Source organism: Coenobita brevimanus, chromosome 114, assembly GCF_032717465.1.
Source record: "Coenobita brevimanus isolate Jiangsu-jjx chromosome 114, ASM3271746v2, whole genome shotgun sequence".
NCBI lineage: Eukaryota > Metazoa > Arthropoda > Malacostraca > Decapoda > Coenobitidae > Coenobita > Coenobita brevimanus.
The window spans coordinates 3,639,496-3,657,163 of NC_137067.1; the positions used below are offsets into that span (position 1 = coordinate 3,639,496).

Consider the following 17,668-nt stretch of genomic DNA (forward strand, 5'->3'; position numbering starts at 1 on the left):
CAGGAATATGACCATAACCTCCCCTCCCCCATCCAAGTTAAATTCATCACAGTTGGTCCCCTACTTACGAGCTTAACTGGTTCTTTTAGTTTGTTCCTAACTACAGTATATATAATTATAAAATAAATGATAATAATAATTTGAAATTCACTACTATCTGAGATCAACTATGTACAAAACCATTGGTGAAAATTAAGAACACCAGTAGAAACTTAAATACAATTGTACCAACTGCTTCAAGTCCACTACTTTCAATTTCAGAAGCTTTCATAATGTAAATTAAAATCCTGTATCATATTGTAAACTAAAATCATGTATTTGTAGAGTTCACTGAAAAAATAATGATTTATCCTCACCAGCTGAGTAAATGCTTCTCAAAAAAAAGTTCATGTATCTCAAAGTTTTAAAAATTCATAAGCAGGAGAGCAACCATACATACCAGTGCCAATGGTGTTAAAAATTCTCACCTCCAGAGTGCAGCAGAATCAACAGCCTGACCGTACACATGGGAGAGGGTAACACAAAACAACGAGACTGACTTGGGCAACTGAATTATTAGCGAGCGAATGTTCGGAATGATGGTTTTATTTTACTCTTCCACTGGATGTTATGGCAGTTTATAATTTTAAAATGTGCCCTTAACCCCTTCAATCCAATGATGCATGTAACAATGTATTTTTGCCACCGCCAGATGATTTTATTCAGTTAAAGAGGAGTCCCCTGGTAGTGAAGGGGTTAATAAAGGCTATAACTAACCCCTCCAGCTCAAAAAGTCTCTCCTGAGCTGAATAAACCATTCTGTAAATAGGAAAAATATCATGAAAAAAAACCATCATCGAAGTGAAGTGGTTAACCATTCTTATAAGTACTGTATTACTATTGACAATACTGTACATTAAAAACTACTCAATCACTGAACTTCACGATACCATATATGTAAAATATTTAAGGTAGAAACACTGTATATACTTTAATTCGTCATATATTTATTATAAAATAATCAAATCCTCTGTTCAACACTTCCTCATTGGTCAACATTAAACATAACAAAGTGGGGGACCAGACAGTTTAAAAAATTTCTTATGCCCATTAAAATACAATGACTGTATACAGGACAAGAACGGGGACTTCCAATGAGCAGGTGTTGGTTTAGACAATACAATCAACAATTTACATACATACATCACGTTGAGCGTTGGAAAATGTGAAAACAAACTTATCAAATCTTTAAAGAGAAATAAATTAAAGAAATGTATAAGAGGACAGGTGGGTGAGGCTCAGTGACTGGGGAAACGCTGGCTGCAACCTCCCCTACCCATAAATATGCATGGGTTAGCCCTGTTAATCCAGTGAAGTGTTTTATTTGTTATCCTTGCTACCTCCAGTTCACTTTGTTCAAATGAAGACAGACTTTTTGAACTGGAGGGGTTGGATACAGCCTTATTTAAACCTTTCATTGCTATAGATCCATCCAACATAGGAATACAACTGTCAAGAATTTCCCAACTGGAAGGCAAAGGTCCTCCCAAAATTGAATAAAGTTGTTAAGACTTCTAATTGGAGGGGTTAGATACAGCCTTTTTATTAGCCCTTTCACAATGACATTTACCAAATGGAGGGCTTTGATACAGCCCTATTAACCCTTTCACTACTAAAAATCCTTCCAAAATTGGAACAAAACTGTTTAGAGATAGCTGGAATAAAATACAAAACATGTCATTGGATTGTGGGAGTGGCGGCGAAGAAGCAACAGCAGCTATCCCTTGGGTCGGCTGCATGTGAACACATTCTGTAACCCTTCCCTCCCTCACACTCAACAAGCAGCACTAGCAGAGACAGCAAACCTCCCCAAGGTAAGTGGTGCCTACAGGGAATGTCAAAAGAGATGGGAGGTCACTGCTGAGGTTGTGCCTGCACTTCTAGTCTGCAACAGCGGAGGCTCTTTGGGGCAGAGGGGCATAACAAAATCATTACATTTACATTCCATCTTCACTTAATATAGCAGAAATGTACAGGCACATTCCCCACCAAGTACATTCTGCTCTAGTAGTTCAGCAAGCTAGAATGCACCAAACATGTCTAGCTAAAACCTTGGCAAAAGATCTATTTGCACTCTTCAAAATAATAACAAGACAAATTGCCCAAAATTATTGACTAATGCAAAATTGTACAAAGTTACTGTAATAAAATTTTTCCTTTTTTCTACTTGCCTTTCTTTTTCTAGTTTTTTAACGCCTAGGTGAGCCCTACAGTAGGCATGTAAATTGTCTTTTACAGAATTGGCTTGAGTTTTTTATCTCAGGATCAGAAGTGTATCAACATGGTTTGCTTCAAGGAAGCATAATATCTTTTCTATTTTGCAGGTATAAAGCACTGCAAAAATAACAATCACAATTTGTAGTCTGTATGAGAATCCACGACTTACTTACAAAATATTTACAAAGTATCTACAAGGGCTAAGTAGCACACTGGTACTATAACGTCTCCACAAATTTAGAGAGTTTGTCTTGTGGAGTAACTTCAGCCTCTGAGGTGGCGACCATGCCAGGCATTTGTTGGTTATTGGCAGGTTGTAAGGGAGGCAAGCCCTGATGGGACTGGTGGCCGGTGCCTGGTCCAAGCTGGGAAAGCATCATGGAATCCCCTGGTGCACCACTGCCACCCATGGCAGCACCCTGCTGGCTGCCAGGGTGAGGTGAGTGAACTGGAGCTGGGTGGTGAGGTGACTGAACAGGTCCTGCCCGGGGTGACGGGATGCGCGGGGATGGGATGGGGCCGTGATTTCTGGGTGAGGGATTGGGTTGTGGCGACCGCACCGTTTGGGGTAAATTACTCGGTGGGGGAGACGTGACCGTCTGCATTAACTGCTGAGGGGACGGGTTGGTCATGGCAGATCCGGGAGGCATCATGCCAGGGGCCACGGTCTGAGGCGACATGGAGGGTGGGACTGGTTTCATTTGTTGCTGCTGCATTAGCATTTGTTGCTGCTGCTGCTGCTGAGGAAATCCTTGACCAAACTGTCCATCTCCACCTTGGAAATTATGCTGCTGTGGGAAGTTCAACTGTCGTCTCTGAGTGTACATGGGTGCCTGAGGTTGCTGGAAGCCCCCAGGTTGAGACTGCTGTTGCTGCTGCTGCTGCTGCTGTTGGTGTTGCTGCTGTTGTCTAAGCTGCATTAGTTTCTGCTGCTGGTACCACTGCTGCTGATGAGTCATGTTTGGTTGTGATGGTGGTACTCCCATTGGCTGCTGTTGGCCCTGCATTGGTTGACTTGTGGCCATTTGCGTTACTATGCCTCCCTGCAATGGAGCTTGCATGCCGCCAGCCTGAATATTAGGCTGCATTCCCCCTGCCTGCATGTTTGGTTGCATCGTCCCTTGTACTGTTCCCTGCATCCCATTTCCACCTTGAGGCATCATACCTGGCTGACCCGCACCCTGTGGATTCTGCTGAGTCTGCTGTTGCTGTTGCTGCTGTTGCTGTTGTTGTTGCTGCTGCTGCTGTTGCTGTTGTTGTTGTTGCTGCTGCTGCTGCTGACTTTGCTGCTGAATTTGCCGATGTCTAATAAAAGCTGCCATAAGCTGAGGATGAGTTTTGAGAATCTGTAAAACCTCAGACTGCTGGTGAGGCCCTGATGGATTCTTCAGTGTTTGTAAAAGCTGCTGCAAAGCTTGAGTAGCATTCCTCTGTGGCTGGCTACCGGGCTGCCCTGGCTGTCCCGGCTGCCCTGGTTGTCCTGGAGGGCCCATGACACCTGCAGGACCAGGGGGTCCTCCTGTTTGGTTCATAGGGTTGGGCTGAGCAATCATTCCTGGTCTGATGCCACCCCCCTGCCTTGGTTGTTGTTGTCCAATGATGCCACCTGGACCAGGGTTTGGGTACCTACAACGTATTAAAAAGAGGCAAATCACAACATGCTTTTACATGAGAAAGAAACAGTATAAGATTTCAATTATACTATCTGGATCTAGGATGGGGTACCTAGGAAAAAAAAAAAAAAAAATGAAATGACATTCTAGAATTATATACTGCTGCAAGACAAAGGTAAAAAGTATAAAACAATGATAATTGTAAATCATCATCATCTGCTGGTGCTGCAAGCACAAACAAATTAAATACAGAAAGACTAATTCGTGGAGGGGGGGGGGGACGCCACACTAAGGGAAGTTGTGAACATACAATACCGGTGAAAATCGACGTCAATAAACAGACAGATGGGTAAAGATGGACAGAGAGGTAGACAGACATACAGTGGACAACTTACCACAAGAATTAATACATGAATGCACTCATCAGGATAAATCCAACTCACAGGCTCTGACTGAACTTCATCGAATCACATCCAGAATAACAGTATGAAATATCATCCACAAACATTTATGCTAATTGTTCTAGGTAATGTGTTATCACTGGAATTAAAACAAATCCACTTAATATATTGCTGAAATACAGTCAACACTCTCATGAACTACTTTCACAAAATCACTTTATCTTCATTGAGGCGGTGGCTAAATCGGTAGAGGCGGCCTGCAGCCCTAATGGACCCAGACCAAATCCCAGTTGGGGCAAGGAAATTTAAATATTTGAATTTCATAAAAGCAGACGTTACTTATCTACCAGAAGACCCACCAACATGCTGTAAAAATACCCCCACTAATATCAGTACACCATTCCTGTATGCGACAGCCCTAGCATGTAATCAATATGGACGGTGGGTGTTAGCGCCGAAGTGGAGACATGTGGAGGTATTTAGGAGGACTACTGGGCCTTGGGATAGGCCCTGAAGCCTTTGCCCCCGAGTTGGACACATTTAAAAAACTCTGCTTAACACCAATGAACTGGGTCGGTAGGCTCCAAAACTGAAAAGAAAATATGGACATGAGAGAGCTATGAACAGCATGCCTAATGAAACAGGTCACACATTCATTCACTAACCTTACAAGCCTCCAAAATCCTCAGTGTCATCTGATTTGCAAATGTTATCCTTGCTCTCAGCTTCATTTGATTTACTCACCCTCAAACTACCTGTAATGCATAACTGTTCTCTGGACTTCCAGACTGACCTGCTGAGTGGAAAATTATCCGACCTAGAACCCTCCAAGCTGCATTTTTTTTCTCTCTCTCTCTAACCAAGTGTTGCATCATTACTGTAATAAATACACAGTTGTATGCAGGGCATATAACAGTGAAGAATAAACTACCAGCCATTTGCAAATCAACTGTATGACTTGGTGTGATGTCACAGATGCCAATAACATGTTACCATCCTCCATGTGTCACGTGGGGAGGGAGGGGAAATGCCCTCCATACCTAAAAATAATTGTTAGGGCACACACTACAAATATACTGAAAACTGTGAAGTTATTTGTACCTGTTCCATAGCTGTTCCATTCCTGGTAACATTTGATTAGGCTGCTGCTGCTGTTGAGGCTGTGGCTGTTGTTGCTGTTGCTGTTGCATGACAGCATTTGGCTTTCCCATGGGGTTCATCTGAGAGACCTGAGGTCCCATGTTGCCCATCTGTGGCATGGCGTTGGCATTCATCTGAGGACGCACCTGCTGCTGGGGTATTGGGGGAGGCATCATGGGCGCCTGACTGACTGCAGCGTTACCAGGATTACCTTTCCCGTAACTTACAGCAGTGCCTGTCCCAGTCTGCCTGGCAGCCTCCTCCTGTACCTGTTGAATAGTTTGCACCAATATCAATATATGTAAACACTAAAACCACATCCACCACAAATACATCAACCACAACTACCAAAACCATATCAACAACTACAATGGAGTCACTTCAAACAAAAGCACCCAAACCACAGCCATCACAGTTATCCAAATTCCCAGCCCCCTCCTGTAAGTAATGAAAACCATACACCAGCATCACTACATGTGAACAGGACAATGTGTTTTTTCTAACCTGAAAAAAATCCCTAACCCCCTTTGGCTTAGTTGATATTACAGCTGGAGGATAATTCTGACCAGTCCTCAAGAAATCGCATTCCTTCCTCATGACTTAAGGTTCACTGAACTTCATGCAACAATAACACATTTTAAGTTGTGGGAGTGGTTCAGTTGTCAGGTAACAAAACTCACTTCAAAACTGCTGCTAACTAAAACGATACATGGGTCAGAAAAAATTACAACAAACAAACTGCAGCTTACCTGTGCAATTGCCTTCATAACATTTGGTGGAGGTGCTGCCTGTGTTGTGGGTTTGATGCCCGGCTGTGTGCTGTGGATGGGGCTTTGTACTGGTGGGGCAACTGGAGCACTGGGTGGTGGCATTGATGGATTGGCTGCCCCACCAACCATTCTTGCATTCATCTGCTGCATCCTTCTCTTCATCAACTGCTGCTGCTGGAACCTCTGCTGCATCTCCTGCTGTCGCAATTTCTGCTTGATGTTGAAGCAATAAGGTACGACACACCTCTGCTCTTTACAATTCCTGGCGTGGTAACAGCAAAGAGCAATAAGCTGCTTGCAGATGGCACATCCACCGTTATTCTTCTTTTTGCAAGACTTGGTATGAGACAACACCCGTTTCATCTTCTGGCATGATGGAAGTCTGCAGTTTGCATCTCTGCACTGAGAAGCATGAACCAAGCTCTGGATACATCTCTGAATAGATTGTCTTCTGGCTTCTTGAGGGTTGAGGTTTTTGTTCTCTGTCGAAACTGAACCATCTTCCAGGTCCAAGCCAAGTTTTATCATGTTGTGGGCATGCCCCTCTGACTTGAAGCAAGAGGTACAGAGATCAAAGTCATCACACTCCTGGCAGTGATAGCGGGTCTCCACATGAGCCTTGCAGTGATTGCATGTGTACACAAAGCGATCCTGGCCCTGGTTGTGCAGCTCATACATCATGACCATCGTTGAGTACTTGGCTCGCCGCAACGACGAAAATTCAAGATGACGCTCGCTGGCAAGGGTCAGGAAGGCATCTCTACCGTCCATCAAATCACATACCATGATTGGGTCAGGGTCTTGTATTGGTGGTAAACTAACTGCTGATTGTGCACTGTGCAATCTAATTACAAAGAACACATCTTTGTGTTTCTCCATAGTGGCAAATATCTTCTGGGCAAGGTCATTGCAGCCTGCTGCATTACTCTTGCTCTTAGATTTATTCTTCTGTTGACTTTTATTTTTGTTCTTATTCTTGTGTTTTTTCTGTCCCTTCTTTTTGCCATCTTGGCTGGTCTCTTCCTCCTCCTCCTGTCCCATTGCAGCTTGAGCAGCAGCTTCTGCTGCAGCTGCTTCTTCCTGTTTTCTCTTTTCTTCCTCCTCCTGGTCCAACTCTTTTATACTTTCTTCCATCACATTGGGCCAGAAATCACCTTCAAAATATGGCAATTCTGCTGGTGATTTCATGTTGTCTTCAAAGGCTTGCTTGTGAATATCTTTGTAATCTAAGACTATCCTTTCAATTATTCCCTTATCTAACATTTTCTTGTACCATTCTTGCAGGCGCTTTGGTTTCGGTATCTTCTGATCACTGGGATGGCAATGGAAAATGTAATCATCTCCTTCAGAAGGTGGACAAGCCCATATATGAGCCATTGTGTACCTGAAAATTAAGAAGTCAATGCTTAAACCTTACTTTCAACTTGGATTATAAATCATCATCATCATCTAAACCTCCTTCCCCACCGTAGGGCAGGGTGAGGAGTAGCAACGTCTGCAAAATTATTATTAACATAATTGTCTTTCTTCTAATTCAAATAACTGTGTACCCTTCCATACACTCTTTAATTAACTAGGCAGGTACTGGATCTTTGACCCAGCATCCTTTAAACTGGGAAGACATGAGAACTAGCTATTCAGTGTTGAAACATTCAATCCTTTCAAGACTGTACTCTTAAATCTATTGACAAAGGTTTATATAAGTCCCCACATTTCTGCAATGGTCTAATGGGTCAAAGTGCCCGCATTAGACTGCAAGGTCATATATTCATATCCCAGCCCAAGTCCATCAGTGAAACTGACTCCAAAGAAGGGCATCCAGTCACTAAATACTACAGCTTCAAAATATGTCCTCTAAACAGAGCCAATGCCTCAGCCCAAGAAAAACTGCATTGCTTAAAGAACAGTTGTGAACAGAGGTTTTGGTTATCCTGCAAACCACAGTGGTCAATAAATCGAACTAACCTAAACTTTCATCGCTAGTTTAAAAAATGACTAAAATGGGGACCCCACAAATTCCAAAAAATATCTTTCATGCTTACAACACACAATATAAACATTGCCATGAATATAATTTTGAAAGTACTAAAATAATGAATGAATCTTTACTTACCCTAGTTGCTTAACATAATCCAGGTATCCTAGTAGAATCTCATGGTAAACTGCAGTTCTGTACTGTCTTGGCTTAAAGAAATGTACACTATCAAGGTAAGCTAAGTAAACTCTTCGGGTATTTGGTATAGGACTATCGGATCCATATTCCTGCACATGCATGCCAAAGAAGCAGACATCATGTCCGTCTATGTCTTCATAAGCAAACAGAGCTTTGGCACGATATGGGAACTCCGCTGAAAGTTGCCCAGTGTCCACAAATCTGAAATGAAAAATAAAGAAAATAAACACCTGAAAGAGCCAAGGGTGAATGGTGAATGAAAAGGAGATTGGTTTGTTCAACTGGGCATACTCTGAGTCGTATCTCATTCTATCAAGGTTTTTCTGGCTCCATGGACCCTACCTTGGGGTGGGAGAGGGAGATGAACAACCGATAACAAAGTCAGGTTTTAGATCACCAATACAACCAACTCTGAATCTAGTGATGTTAAGTTTATTCTTGCAAACTCCAGTTTTACTCAAGTTTTAGATAAGTCTCTCATACCAAAGGGGTTACTGAAGGCTATATTTATGTCTTCCAGTCCATTAAGTCCCCTCAAAGTTTAAGAAATTGCCATGTGGTCGCAAGAATTAAAGTTGGGGTGACTACTGAAAGGATAAAGATGCATACATAATAGTCTATGGTGGGATTTGCAAACTTACAATTACTTCCCTAACTTAAGACTTGTTTCTGCGCAGGAACTAGACAAATACAAGAAGATTTGGCATTCTCCCTTCCTCATCCTGCCAGAAGGAAACAAGTTAAGTAATTTCTCCCTCACATCTGGGATTTGGAGGAATGGTTAGCAAAGGAAGACACGTAACCTATGACATATATCTCTTGTAATTGGTGCAGTTTCTTGTCACTGTTCTTCCTCAAAAAATAAATCTAAGTTACCATCGGGAATTAATCACAACTTTGTTCGAGACTCTCACCCCTGGAACATGAAGAGACAGAATGCAACTGCTTAAAATTACATCTGACCCTATGATTAAAGACCATAGACCTTTGGCTGTGATGGGTTGTCTCTATCTGCTACTAAATTTCATATCATTAATAAGGGCTCCAACATGCTTCAATCATACATCAGCCTTGGTCACCAAAAGGCATCTCTCCATGCTGCACGATTTGTGGCAGCCTCCCTGTCCAGTCCATTTTCTCTGAGGAGACACACTATGATCTCATCCCACGTGTTCGTCAGTCTGCCTCTTGCAACACTACCCCCAGCGTTCACATTTCTCACCTTCTGCACCCAACTGTCATCCTCCATGTTTCTTTTGTAACTATAACATATTTTTTGCAACAAATATGCCTTACATTCTATCTATCATCTTTACTGAGAAAATATGCATTGTGTGTGCCTACTACCCGCATACCTTCTTTTTCACCCTACTATTTCAGTGTCATAACTTTTGATTCCTTGTGTATTCCCAACAAATTGCGATATTAAACTGCAGTTAGAATAATTTTCCCTCACTCAATGTCTACTGGGAAGGGTACTAGTTTAATAATTGTTTATTCAACACTAATTCCATCCATCCATCATCCAATCCTATGCTACCCCATGAGGAGCGTAGAAGCCCGGGGCTAGACAAGTAGGTATTGACATTTAAGATGAGAGTGACCAGCCTCACTCATCCCTCAGTGGCATTATGTGAGCAATAAACCCTAACAACCCCTTGGATATAAACCTGCACCGGCTCAATCCGACTGGAGCGCCTTAATTACCCACTAAACCATAAGACACCGTAATTTGCTTATATGGTTACCACCCAGTATGGTAAATGGTTTCCTGGTGTACAGGAAACCATCTGGCTTGCCTCTGTGTTGAGTCACTCATTGACAGAAGGAAGAGGAAACAGTGAAGGAAAGAAAGACAGAAGAGGGAATGCTGAATCACCTGTAGGTAGAAGGAAGAGGAGAGAATGAAGGAAAGACAGACGAGGGGGAAGGAAGGAAGGGAGAGGAAACGGCAGCCAAAAAAATAATCTATCTATTGCCAGACGCCTCAATCCCGTTTGGGGTGGCCACAAACAAATCGCCTCCAAGTCGCCCTGTCCCCCGCCATTTCACTACCCTGCAATGCTTGTAAATTACATGACAATAAAGTGTTTAGTTTCTACGTAATATTATTCTCTTACCTTGTTTTCATGCCTCCTTTAACTTCAACAATTTTGTCTGTTGATGACACAACCCTGATGTACACTTCACCAGCACCAGCTTCCTTCTTCTTCAGGAAGTTATTTACACGAGTCTCCAGGAAGTTGCTCAATTTTGTAGTGGGAAGCTTCTTGGCAGTAAACTTATTTTCTTTGCGCACTTGATTCTTCTTCTTGAGACAACCATCACAGACAAAGCCCTGCGGCCAGATGGTCTCCATGTACAGGACACAAATTTGGTGCTGCTTGCGGCCACAGTCTAAACATTCCACCAGGGGCTCCAGGTCAAGGGCGTCGTTTTTCATCTCCGTGAACTGTGATTTCTTTATCATTCTGAAAAAGATGCAGGCCCTCACAAAAAGATATATTCTATCATATATATGCATCACCATGTATGACACATTATCATCATCATCATCATGCAGACCTCCTTTCCCACCTTTCGGCAGGATGAGGGCTTAGGGCAGGGTGAGAAACCTTATCAATCAAACCCATAATCCCTTCAATATTACCTATTGTGTATTTCATAACTGCTACTACATATACTCTTTTCTCCTTAACCTGGCCCAGATCTTCATCCTTTTGTGGCTTGTATCGTGTAGCTCAGCAACAGTGAAAGACAACTGAACAATCCTACACCCTTTCCACAGCACTTTTTTGTGGCTGGCATCATTTCCTAGAGTTATGCAATTGTTACAACTAAGCACTCAAGATGTGGAATGGAAATTTTTGGCCAAGTCAGAGTAAAAGAAATCATCATCATCATCATCCGGACCTCCTTTCCCACCCCAGGGGAGGGTAAGAAATATATCAAGTAATTTTAATCAGCTTAGGGGCAACTTTCCAAACTTAAAGGGTTAAATATACATTTCATTAACCTCTTTACTATTTAACATCATTCCAAAGATGAAGAAAATCACATGGAAGTAGTAGGAACAACTAACAACATCTGAGTGACAGCAGCTAACCTCACCTAAAAACTTATCAGTAACCTATCACATCAACGGTTACTGGTATGATCTGGACAAAGCTAGTCTAGCCTTGAACCCTCCTTGGCCCAACTGGGTAACATCCCCCTCCCTCTCTGAACACCACACAACTCACGTATGGCATACCATGCAAAATTCTTTCGTTTCAAATACCGTGCATGTACTATCACACGTAAAAGTTTACTGACGATTCCTTTAGCTTTCTGTTTACATAAAATTCTTATTTCTTACTAAACATCAAAGAGTACTCTCCTTATATATTTATGCTGTATGCTTCACCCTACAATCAATACCTTATACAAAAATTTTATGCGGCACCTTACACAGCCACAGCCAGTAACAATCCCCCCCCCCCCTTGTAATAGTGCCATTATTATCCTTTACTGACAATCAACTTCCACATTCTTGGGCTTATTCTTTGTAAAACCTTGTCATTATCCCAACTTTGACTTCAGGTCCAGATGATAATACCCGGTACTCTTTCACGTCAGCTAAATTGCACCCAGGCTGACTAAAACATCTTCGGATGACACTAAAGCAAAATACATAACTAATTTTCACATTCACACCTGCATTCCTACCAATACCATCCACATAATTAAATTACAGACAACTCTTATAATATTAATGTTCCTTACAGTGCTGGTTGTGAAGGGTCATCTCCCAGGGTGATGCTGTCTCCCTGAATGTCATTAAAACACCGGTAGCAGTATGTGTACCTGCAAGAAAATGAAGTTACTATACTGTTTCCTAGATAAAAATACAGATAAAACTAAAAAGCACCCAGAGAGCGCACACCTCCGCCAATACCACTGCCATTAAAAAGGATGTGGATCTGGATCCGTGGAGATACTGTGTGGAATACAAAGGGTCTGCATCTGCCCCCAAATTTAATCAACTGTTCCTTGACTCATGGTCCTTTCTTCCACAAAATTTTATTGATGTTCATTGAAAACTTTTGGAGATGATATACACATGATCCGGATCCGCCCTAAAATCTAATAAATTCTTTCTTAGCGCCTGGCCCACCCTTCCACCAAATTTCGTTGAAATTGAATGAGAACTGTTGGAGATATCATCTGGACAAACAGACAGACAGACAAACACAAGTTAATACACAACCTCCTCCAACCTCCTACACTGGGGTAACAAAAAAATTTATGCTGAATATACAATTAAATTTTTATAAACTGTGCACTAATTACCACTCACAAAGTTCATGAACTATCATCATCCTAATCCTGCCTCCCTCAAATAATTAAAGTATGTTGCATCCACAAACAGTAGAAGCCATGTACAAGCTGAGGATACACAATGCCAAAACACCCACATAAATGGGGCAAACACTCACTCAGCATTCCATTCTTCAAAATTTCTGTCACTCCAAACAACAACAGACAAAAGAAATATGCACTAACTGCTTCATTCAGTAAAGCTATTCTTGCAACACCTGTACGGCAGTGTCATGTCTTTCATTCAATCCAGTGTTGCCTATCAGAAGCAATGACCATCAATTTAAGTGATGAGAACAATCTTTTTCATATGCATTTCTATACAAGCTTTGTCCATCCATTTCCACTATTCATTGGTTCTATTGCTTCTCTGAACTTCCACACCTCACTTTCACAAACACCCCCTCTCCCCCCATCATACCACCACCAAGGCCTACTTACCTGTTCTGATAGCTGAAGTACTTGGCATCCCTGGGGATGGTACAAAGCTGTTTACCATAACAGCAAAGCACCTGCGGGTTGAAAGTGTATTTGCGACCACAGCAATACCCAAGCTGCTGCATCACTGGGTCAATTTCTGCTTCAAACACTTCCGCCAACTGCAGGGAGGAAAATAATGCAATTGACTATATTAGGCCAACACATTTGCAATGCATTACTAAGATGCCAACTGTAAACAACCATAGTATAAGAGTTATATCCAATAGGTAGTACCATTCTTTTTCTCAAAGTGTTAGTCACATTATTCCAGTATATATATATATATATATATATATATATATATATATTTATATATATATATATATATTTATATAAATAAATAAAATTTTTTTAAAAAATGCAACTGTCATGACCAAAGATGACTGTGCTAGAATACAAGAGTAAGCTCTGTAAAGGTCAGTTTTAAACAACAAATAATACGATACTGGAATTAAATCTATTAATTGATGGTATGACATACTTAGAAATTTGGCATAGTGAATAGACTTATTTCTTGAGAGACTTACTTTTGTGCAGTATCTGTATACACGTGATGTTTTCCTGTTGTAAATCCAGGCATTGTCAAACATCAGCCAAACATCATCCACATAGTCCCAAGGATCAGTGTATTGACCAGTGTCCAGTTTTCGCTTAATTGTTGACAAATCCATGGGCTTCTTGATTATATCAAAGTAATCAGGTATTCCAAGGGCTTGTGGATCAACAGGCTGGCGAAATGGAATAGACTCGGGATCCTGCCGATAAAGTTTTTCTAACGTAGGAACCAAGTGTTGCCTCAACTCGTCGGGTTTGAAGAGAGGAGGGCGGTCCTTGGGTGCGGGCGGACACACCATTGGGGCTGGCTTGGGGGGAGTGGGTGCTGGCCGTCGTATTGCCACTGAACCACTGTTGGCCGGCTTGTCCCCTTTGCTGTTGGTGGCTGGTTCAGTGGTGGTGGTGGTGGTGGTCTCACTCGGAGTGCGAACTGCTGGACTCTTCGGCTCCTCCTTTATGAATGGTTCTTGTTTTACGGGGGTCTCTTCTGGGGCAGTGCTGACCTCCATAGGTTCTGGTTTAGGCTCAGTTTTAATGTCTTTACCTTCAGTTTCTTCAGGCGGTTCACTCTTAATTTCAGTTGGCTCAGTTTTTACCTGAATCTTGCATGGTTTGCCTGCGGGTTTCTCCTCCGGCATCTCTGCTGGAATTGACTTACTGCCAGTACCAGAATCTTTTGTGTGAATTGACGTGGGCATAACTGTGTTTTCGCTGTTAGCATTTGTGGTGATAAGACCTGTTTGTGAAGTTGGTGGGAAGGAACTCTCACTACCAGATGTATTGGCCATGGAGCTTGGAGTGGACTGTGATGCCATGGACACGGGAATGCCAAGAGTCGCAGCAACGGATGATACAGGTATGACTGGAGAAGTTCTGTTAGACACTTGGTTCATGACGGCAGAATCGTTGGGAGTACTGTAGGGTGGAGGAGGAATACTAGGTCTGGGACCAGGCATCATGTCTCCATGAGGAACAGTGCCAGGGAACTGACCCGAGGAGTTGACCATTGTGCTGTTGCTGGTGGTTGGAGTAGTGGTGATTGGCCCACTAATTGGAGGTCCTATGACCATCTGATTGTTGGGCTGGCAGATGGAAGTTGGCTGTGACACCTGATTGTTGGCCATGGGGTGAGTTGAGGGGATGAGGGTACCTGATGGGTGTGCTGGTCGTGGACCTGGAGGACGGGGCACCATGCCTGTAAGTACCGCATTTCTCAGTATTAAAAGATTCTAGCTTTCTTTTTCATCAGTCAAATAATGTGATGCTGTCACCTTCCATGAAGTGACTGCAAATTCACAAACTGTGTGCCAGTTTACACATTCAAATCCACCTCTATATCATGTATACCTATTTCATGAAGTCAAAGTGAACAAAAAATTTTTATTTAGCTATTCACTGGTTGAGATTATTTCTGGCCACACAGCAAAGAATTCTCACTCTAACAAAATAATGGCTGTTCCCTTTAACTGTTGTTTAGATATATCAGTACCTGCTACAGCTTAACTACAAACTAATTCTGAAATTACAAAGTGTTAATTAAACAATAATTCTGATAAAAAAACAACAGGGAATGAACACAGTCCCAATCGATGTCCAAAAAAGTAAATCTGGCTGTACTTTACTTCCATTTCTATTTTCCTTTTCTTACACATCCCCACTGCATAACTGACAAATTTTCTGTTCTACATGAGGTATGTAAGGAAACTCTAGTTTAGAAAGTTTCTTAGTAATTTCTGAAAACAGCTTCTTCTGACTCTTTGAACTTACCTCACCCCATCCGATGGTGGGGAATGAAGCATGAATGAAGATGATGAAAATCTGACAATGCTCTACAGTAAATTAAGTACAGTATTAAGTTTATGCCTGAACAGAATTATTTTAGTAATGGAATAATCATAGGTACTGCTGATACCACAGATATGGTTTGGGGATGTGGAAAGGACAGAGGATGACAGCTGGGTGTGAAAAGTGAGAAGCGCAAAAGTCGGGGATTGAGTTGCAAGTGACAGACCAAAAAAGACCTGGGACGAGGTCACAGTGTGTGACCTCAGGGATGTGGGACTCAATAAACAGGTTGCCAGAGATCAATCAGCATGGAAAGCCACCATGCTGTGACCATGGTCAATGCATGCAAGCAAGTTGGAGCCTTTATAAACAATATGATAAATGATACAACTGCTGCTTTTGCTGTATTTCCAACAATGAATTGATAAGTAAGCAACCTCTACCTCCACGAGTATTTCCTCAACCAATACTTAGGAGGCACCTGAAAACGATGAAGGGTTGAATGGCATGTGAATCCAAGTGTGACCCATTTCACTGTGCACTCTGATCATATTTTGAGGCTGACTTTTTTTTTTTTTTTTTTTTTTTTTTTTTATGAGATACCTGGTGGTTTAATGGCAGGGTACACAATACACTCTTTACTTTAACTTGGCCTAAAATTGCCATACCTCCATCTTGAATCCCAAGCTGTGATCAAAGATTAATGCCAGAATATGATGCTAGTAAAGAAGTGCTAAGGAATGAGTATAAAGCTACTGAATTCTCTTTTTCTGCCTCTGTTGTATGAAATAGGCTGCAACTGGATGAAAATCAAGGCCAATTTAATGTGTAAGTATAGTCAAATTAACAGTCTTACATGTTTGGGATTTTATCTCCCATAGGTAACTGAAGGCCGTTACTTTCTCTGTATTCTCTTCAACCAACAAGGATCAATTTATCTATCTATAGCCAGACACCATAATCCCATAAGGGGTGGCTGTTTGACTCTGAGTTTGTTGTTTTATGAAGAGAGGTACAAACCCTCCGCCAACCCATTTGCTGACAAGTACGGAACACGTATGGATTGGTTATATGGTTACCACCCAGCATTGTAAACAGTCTAATATAATGAAGTGCCACAACAAGAACCTTAATCCATCAAAAGACTAACTGTAACTAATGGTATGACTAAAAACATCAAAAACCTCAATGCTTGGGGTGTCTTAACATATACAGAAATCCTGCTTTACATTTCCAATTCCTGGTTAAATAATTTGTGAGCTCTAGTGGGTTCAAGGTCTCCAACCAACCGTACCCCATAAATGTTCAAACTCTCGGACATGTGGAATTTATTTTTCGTCTAATACTGCTCAAGGTCCAGTGACAGTCTCCTCATCTTCAAGGTTTGGACTGAACAACCTATCCCACTGCCCTATGCAACACAAAGGTGGGTTGGTTGGCTGCTTGAATGGTTGGCTAGCTGGATGGATGGATGGATGGATACAGACCAAGAAATGAACAGCTGATAGACCAACAAATGGATGGAGAGATGTATGGACTGACAGATCAACATATGGATGGATGGAGAGAGAAACAGATGGATGGATGGAGAGACAAACAGATGGATGGATGGATGGACACAATGATGCACTGACATATGGATAAATGGATACACAGACACATGGATGAATGAAGAGTTGGGCAGACAGCTAGAGAATGTAGGTGGCAACTCAGCACTCTAAAATCCACACAACCTACCGATGGGTGAAGCTCCTGATGTGGTGGGCGTGTGTATCTGACCCGGAGCAACCACTGGAGAGGCCGGTGTGACTCCCTGGCCGGAGCACTGCGGTCCACCAGGGGCATTGGGAGGCACTGCACCACCCTCACGTGGAGTCTGTTTTCTCTGTAGACGCTTCTCTTCCAATTCCTTCTGTATTTTGTATATCTTCTCAGCCAAGAGATGGTAATACTGAGGCTGTAAAGAAAGCAATCACCATTACTTTAACAGCAAAAAAAATGTTAGTTCTACTCAAATATGACAATTCTGTTTACTAAAGAAAGGCATCTGCTGTATCTTCTCAGTAAACAGATTCTATAAGTACAACTATTTCTTTCAAGTAGTTTATGGCACTGTGAAATGAAGAAAGATGAAAT

At 41.9% G+C, this 17,668-nt stretch overlaps 1 protein-coding gene across 1 annotated transcript in view; it reads right to left on the minus strand.

Moving 5' to 3' along the window:
• Nucleotides 1-394: 394 nt before the first annotated feature.
• Nucleotides 395-17,668, minus strand: part of nej (CREB binding protein nejire) — a 48,382-nt gene continuing 31,108 nt past the window's right edge. The window contains exons 7-15 of the mRNA XM_080286828.1: nucleotides 17,270-17,489; nucleotides 13,720-14,942; nucleotides 13,154-13,311; nucleotides 12,119-12,199; nucleotides 10,474-10,824; nucleotides 8,294-8,554; nucleotides 6,160-7,564; nucleotides 5,372-5,679; nucleotides 395-3,882 (exon numbers count right to left, since the gene is read on the minus strand). Of these exons, the coding sequence (XP_080142954.1) occupies nucleotides 2,475-3,882; nucleotides 5,372-5,679; nucleotides 6,160-7,564; nucleotides 8,294-8,554; nucleotides 10,474-10,824; nucleotides 12,119-12,199; nucleotides 13,154-13,311; nucleotides 13,720-14,942; nucleotides 17,270-17,489 (5,415 nt within the window). The 3' untranslated portion in view covers nucleotides 395-2,474. The remainder of the gene's footprint in view (nucleotides 3,883-5,371; nucleotides 5,680-6,159; nucleotides 7,565-8,293; nucleotides 8,555-10,473; nucleotides 10,825-12,118; nucleotides 12,200-13,153; nucleotides 13,312-13,719; nucleotides 14,943-17,269; nucleotides 17,490-17,668) is intronic.